The 6873-nt window shown below is 41.4% G+C and overlaps 1 protein-coding gene across 7 annotated transcripts in view; it reads right to left on the bottom strand.

Annotated features, from left to right (window-relative positions):
* Positions 1-368: 368 nt before the first annotated feature.
* The window catches only part of FMR1 (fragile X mental retardation 1), a 21469-nt gene continuing 14964 nt past the window's right edge, over positions 369-6873 (bottom strand). Inside the window, exons 11-16 of one of the 7 annotated variants that reach the window (XM_015424373.1) lie at positions 6274-6336; positions 5605-5691; positions 5174-5369; positions 3114-3293; positions 2082-2164; positions 369-873 (exon numbers count right to left, since the gene is read on the bottom strand). In XM_015424373.1, coding sequence (XP_015279859.1) covers positions 712-873; positions 2082-2164; positions 3114-3293; positions 5174-5369; positions 5605-5691; positions 6274-6336 — 771 coding nt within the window. In that variant the 3' untranslated portion in view covers positions 369-711. The remainder of the gene's footprint in view (positions 874-2081; positions 2165-3113; positions 3294-5173; positions 5370-5604; positions 5692-6273; positions 6337-6873) is intronic. The other 6 variants (XM_015424388.1, XM_015424381.1, XM_015424401.1 and 3 more) reach the window with 6 other exon arrangements.

Raw genomic sequence — 6873 nt, 5'->3', positions numbered from 1 at the left:
TATGGAAAGCATGCAGTCTTTTAATAAAGTACTAATGTTGGACAAGTTTTGCTACATATATTGTACATATAGTGTTTCCAACTCATCTTCCCTGATTTCTGCATCCAAATATAGTATTCCTACCTGCCAAGATATAAAAAAGGCACAGATCATACAACTTTTTGCTAATGAAAATGACAATTTAGTTACATTACACATATATTCAGGTCCACTAAAATACTGAGAAAGTGAACCAAAATGTGAACTGACACAGGACATAAAACATAGCTCTTGTTCTTTAAAATGAGGAACTTTAAGAGATTGAAAACAGAAGCCCAATTTGATTACTGCAAACACTATTTATTCTGAAAATTGAAATTTAGCAGTGATTTTGACCAGATGTGTTAAAATGGTACAACTGAACAGAAAGAATACCAATGCACAGTTCAGTATTTTTAAAACAAACAAAAGGATTCTCTCATCGTTTGAAGTGCAATATGTACTCGAAAGCATGTTTTTTCAGTTCAAGATACTTTAATGCAAGTATAACGTCTTATTTTGAAAAAAACTGCATACTGCTGATGTTAAAAAAGGCTAACAGAACTTTCTATATTCATTTCATGCCCTGCGCCATCTTGCCTACTATTTGTCTTTGGCCTAACAAGTTTCTCTAATGTGGAATAAGGTTTACTGAAACAGTTTAGGAAATATGACTTCTCGAAACTATGCAGTTTAGGGTACTCCATTCACCAACGGTTGCTGACCATCCCCGCTGTCCGATTTCTCTTTCTTCTGGTTCCGATCTTTACCCGTGCGCAGCCGGCTACCTTCACTGGAGGTATTCTGTAATGTTTTAGTGTGGACACTTCTTTCATTATTGCAGTCAATTCTGATCTGAAACAAGTTACAGTTATATAAAGTATACCCCTTTCAGGGTCTTTTTTTGGGGGGGAGGCGTCAAGTTGCAACCAACTTATGGTAACCCTGCAGGTGGTTTCTGAATACCTGCCTTGGTGTAGTGACCCTGGTATTCCTTGGCGGTCTCCCATCCAAATACTAACCAGGGCCAACTCTGCTTAGCTTCTGAGATGTGATAAGACTGGGTTAGACTTTTTTTTTAAAGCGATACTTATTCGAAAACTGCTGGAGAGGGAATTTCCTAAATTTCTCTCCCACTTGGTCAAATATTATAAGTATATGGTTAACTGGGAAACACCTTGTGTATTGCTTTGTTAGAGGCAGGATGGTGCAGTATTTAGAATGTATGACCAGGTTCAAATATCTTATCTACATAAACTCCCTTAGTGACCTCTGTGTAATCAACTTCAGCCTAACCTACTTCACCAGGTTGTTGTAAGGACAAAACAGAGCAGGGAGGGGACTTATGTATGCGACCCTGAGCTCCTTGGAGGAAGGGTGAGCTAAAAGACAGTATTTACATATGAAGGCTTGTATAAAGTCTAACATTTTCTTGGACATGGAAGTGCAGGTCTGGTCAGTGCCTGGACAGGAAGACCTCCTGGAACAGAGCTCTTTCCCCTTTCCCAGCTTTGTGGCCCATGATGGAAAAAGGATGGGACAGAAATAAAGATTTTTCAAGTTTTTAGGAAATGGAGCACAGTGACCTTTGGGGGGGATTACTGTAATGCATTTTAGGGCCTTTAAGCTGTTCTGAAGTATTGTTAATCTCCTTGAACCTCTATAAATGGGGGCAATTTGAATGACAGCATATAAAGGTACCACTATTTACAACTGATACAGCTAAGCAACATATCCTTGGATCTAGCAAGATAAATAACTGCTTTATGACACCAAAGTACTGTTATGATTTAGTCAAGCCTCCCCCTCTACAAGTATGTATTAGGCTTTAGTCAGCCTCCCCTTCTCCAGACTCCTTACACCAACAATTCAAGATACTTCTTTATGATGGAGAGCAAGGAGGTTTTTAAATGAGGAGCTGAAGGGAAAAGAGCATCAATTCCAGTGCGTGTGAGTAGATATAGCATGCATGGAAGCATCACAGCCACTGTGGAGAGAACAATGGCATGTGTGAATCTTCACTAGACTTAAGAACTTGATAAACGCAAGTAGAAAAAAATTACCTGAAGTGAGCCATCTGTTGTTCTCCCTTTAGTATCTCTTGAATTACGCTGACGGTTATCTGTCCGTGACTGTTCATCATTTCCTGCAAATCAAATAGGATGGTTTTTAAAGAGAAATTTTTAAAATTTCAGATTCAATACAGAATCAGTAGGTGGCATTCTTTCTGGGATACTGGCATCTTTGGCACAATATAGCACTATTCATATAGCCCACTAAAGATACAATTGAGTTGGTATGAGACAATGTAAGTGTTGCTGTTACCCCAAACCTTTTAATTCAAAAGCATCTGTATTTCCCTAAAAAATATAATCTTCACACTTTTAAGTGAAAACAAGCAGTGCTTGCCCAGACTGCTATACAGGAGTTAGACTTTGACAAAGAACAGAACATTTATTACTAAATAATTTAGAGAAATGACCCAATATGTAGAATACAAATATATAAATTAAGGGTGAACAGCAAGTCATGTCTTCCTACCTTCAACAGCATTTAAATGCTATATTCAGGAACTTTTTAAGGTTTCTACTTGAACTTGGATGCTGGTGCACTGAAATGAAAGTTGGGAGTGTTTTAGGAGGAGGGCTGGGATGAGCACTTCTGAACAGAGGGCACCTTTCTCTTAGCAGATGTACACACAAGAAAGCTTACAAATCTATCTTGACCTCTGGGTTGTGTAACTTTCAAGATTATATGTACTCGGGAGAACTAAACAAGCTGTCTAGTACCTTAAGCAGGCTTAGTGGATTCCTTCCGATTAGGAAGCTCTCTTTACTTCTTTGTACTCCTCGGTATTTTACCCCAGTTGCAAATGTCAATTTCTGCTTTGGGCCCTAGACCACTGGAGTAGGAAGATATAGACTTCTTGGTATATCCTACTGTACATGAACTATAGTTTTGCTTCCTTATTCAGTTTGAAAGAACTGCTTGTCAACTGTATTTCCCAGCAAACCTCCAATTTCCACCCTTTCATTTCAGACACAGGTGTGAGGTTAACTACTCCACCTACCATCATGCATCATCATATGCCTTACCTTTGAAACCTCCCCGACCTCTTCCTCCTTGACCACGTGCGCCTCCACCACGCCTTCGCCCATCTCCTCTACGAAGGTAACTGTCACGCTCTTCTTCGGCTGGGGCTAATGACCAATCGCTAAGTTCATCTCGGTGGTCAGACTCTGTTTCAGAAGCATTTGATGCTTCAGAGTTAGTTCCTATCAAAAATTTAAAAAACAAAACCAAAACATACCACAGTCTATTTTCACTGTAATTTAGAAAAACCAACCAACTGAAAGAACCAGTTAAAACTAATTCCCCTTCTCCCTAAAGAGTGAATTTCCTACTCTTGCTGTAATAGTTTATACTACCCTCCTGCAATGAGAAAGGATTAACTGAAGCCAGTTAGATGCTTTAGAAAACTTCTTAATTCTGTTCATCTATATCAAATTCATTCAATAGCAAAGTTTTTGTAGCTTGCTTAATATTAAAGATTCTGCCTAAATGTTACACTCATGGTGGTAGGGATGTGCGTTTGGCATAAACCAAACCGAAAAAATATGCAGAAAATACCTTATTGGTATTTTTCAGGTATTAAACCAAATACACCTTTTATTTGGGTGTATTAGCTATTCTGTGAGCTGGCCCCAGCTGATCCTCTCTTGCAGTTCTGAGCTGCAAGAGAGTATCAGCTGGGGTAGGGGGAGTTCTGAGCTGCAAGAGAGGATCAGCTGGGGTAGGGGGAGCTGACAGCTCTGTGCTGCCTTGACTGGAGCTGGCTCATTCCTTCTGGAGTCATCCCAGGATCAGCTGGGGTGGCAGGAGCTGACAGTTCCACCCCACCCCAGCTGATCCTCCCTTGCAACTCAGAGTTCTGGGCAAACCTGGGCTGGTGAGTTCACCTGGAAGGTATTTAAAGGGACTGCAAGCCCTTTAAATGCCTTCACAGTTCTCCAAGATGCAGAGTCATACAGCTTGGAAAAGGCATTTAAAGGGACCACAATATCTTTAAGTGCCTTCTTCCCCTCCATCTGTTTCAATGGAGGGTGGGGCACCTTCTTTGGGAGCTCATAGAATCGGACCCCCAGCCCAATCTTTTTGAGACCTGAGAGGTTTTGAGGAGAGGCACCCAGCAGCTATGCTACAAATTTGGTGCCTATACCTCAAAAAACAGACCCCCCCCCAAGGGCCCCAGATCGATTCTCCATTATACTCTATAGGGACCACTGACTATAATGGTCCCCATAGGGTATCTCCGTAGGGTGTGATGGGCCCCCCCCCCCCCCCAAAATCAGGTTTCCTGAATATCCCCCGAACTAAAAAGCCATACCAATACTGGGATTCAGGAATGTTGGGAAATACCAATGTTTTCCAGGTTCAATGTACCCGAACCCGAAAAATACTTTTTTCCCCCACATCCCTACATGGTGGCTGTTCCAAGGAGGATGTGAAGTGCCAAATGGCTTACCACTTGGATCAGCTCCATGAGAGCAACCACAGCGTGGAGCCTGTATCAGAGGAGTAAATCTTCACATCATGTTCTCCACATAGAAGCTAAGTCTATGCCTACAGGCTGAAATGAACAAATCTCATCTGACTATCACGGTTTTAGAATTAAAATTAAACCTTAATGAATTAAAATGGTATGACTGTTTCAGTGGCAATTATTCTACAACCAAACAGCAGAAAGTATGCATGTTTGGATACCGACAGAGGTTGCCTGCTTCATCTAATCACACATTAGCCAAGCTGATAATCATGCTTTCCTTAGAAGTTGAGGACTTGGAATTCTTGTATCTGAGATAGTACTTCCCTTTTTGTTATATGAATATGTTCATGCAGGAATTTTGAAGGTTAGTGTATTTATAGCAGTACAGCTGAACTCAAAGAAATGTCTGAAAGCAAGATGACAGGCAAACAAATAATGAATGCAGTAGGTTTCATGACTGCATGTGCAAAATGTGTATTTCTCTGTCTTCTGTTCATTCATGTATTGATAACCTACAATTTCACTTCCTGCCTCACTTTACACAACTAAATATACCAAATAAAAAACCACATAACACATTAAGACTTGAAGACAGGTAAATAAAGTTACCTGAAGCATATCCTGGCCCACGCCTGCTGTGACCTCTGTTTCTGTACGGTCGACTACCTCTTCCAAGGCCTGGACCATCATCCGTCATATATCCTTTTTCTTTATCTGTGCGATTTGGTGGTGGTCTAGAAGTAGCCCCAATCTGTCGAAGCTGCTCATCAATCTGCAATCTTTCCAAGCGTAGTTGATCCACCTCCTATACAAGTTTGACAATTACTTTATAATGCTTTTGCAAGAGAAGTCAGTCTCCCAAAAGTAGAAATGCAACAGATGATCTAGAAACCAGTCACCCAACATTCATGCTTTCATTAGAAACACTGTACTTTATGTAAACATTTCGCTACAAAATTTAAAATAAATCACTTGGACATGAACAGCAAGCCAACATTGTCAAAATCTTTGCAGTTTAGCACAATCCTTTTTTCTCTCACCTTTAAATAATTGAGGTGATAATCCAGAAGAACAGTTGCATTTGTGATACTGTCCTTTGTTCCCACAAAGACAAATGGGACCATCCCCTAGAAAACAATTTTAGTCAAGCCATTCAGAGCTACATCCGCAGTAAGCAATATGAATCAAATACATTTACAGCCCTCCAGATTCCACAGCAGCCACCACTGAAAACCCCCAGTATTTGTTCCATGTGCATGCACAGCTTTGCTAAAACAACTTTTCACCTAATCTGGAGACCCAAGAAAGGCTTGATCTTTATTTTTTTAAATACTGGGGAAACCTATAATCTACTTCAAGGTAGGTAATGAGCTGCATCTTCACCATCTATGTCCTGTGCCAATATTATCCCCAGCCTGAGCCCACCGATAGTGGAATTTATTGCTGACTGCACGTACATCATGCATTTTATCATTATTGTACCGTCATCGTCATTTAAATTGTTTTAATAACTATGTTGTGTGTTTTATATTGATATTTATATTGTTGGTTTATCTACTGCTATTTTATGTAAGCCGCCCTGAGCCCACCTCAAGGGGAGGGCAGGGTACAAATCAAATGAATGAATGAATGAATGAATAAATAAATAAATAAGTATATGAGTAGGTTTACAGTTTTATACAAAACTCAGAGGATAAAATGTGCCTTACCTGCCAAGTTTTGAGTTCAGGTTTTTGCTTTCTTCCTGCTACAGTTGATGACACAACTAACACCTGCAGCGTAAGGAATGCATGTGTTAGTGATGTCATTAAATATACACAGGAGTTACATACAGAACCTTCAACTCAAGGCTTGACAGAAAAGCACTGCAATCCATCTTTTCAAGTTGCATTTGAAAACTGGAGAACACCCAATTTACATGTTACACTGATGTGGCTACAAACCCTGAGTAACTCTTTATAAATTTCACATAGGTGCATCCACATGCCTTTGGGTTATGGCTGCCAAATCCCCCTGGGGGGCGGATTTCCCCCCCGCTTTGGAGGCCCGACTCCCCCCCCCCACGGAATCGGGCCCCTGGGGAAACCCCACCCCCGTGTGCACATCACCCGGATGTAACGTCGCACGCTGGGGGCGGGGCCACAGCCATTTGAGGGGAAAACAGAGTTTTCCCCTCAAATGGCTGTGGCCCCGCCCCCAGCATGCCTGGCGTCATGACATCACATCCGGGTGACGTAGATGCGGCACGCGTGCGCTTTACGTGCGCACCGGGAGCTGCCCAGGAGTCCCCCGCCAAGGAGGTGAGTGCC

The sequence above is a fragment of the Gekko japonicus genome, unplaced genomic scaffold, assembly GCF_001447785.1.
Source record: "Gekko japonicus isolate JY-2015 unplaced genomic scaffold, Gekko_japonicus_V1.1 scaffold2578, whole genome shotgun sequence".
Lineage (NCBI taxonomy): Eukaryota > Metazoa > Chordata > Lepidosauria > Squamata > Gekkonidae > Gekko > Gekko japonicus.
This window is presented reverse-complemented; position numbering and strand designations above follow the sequence as displayed.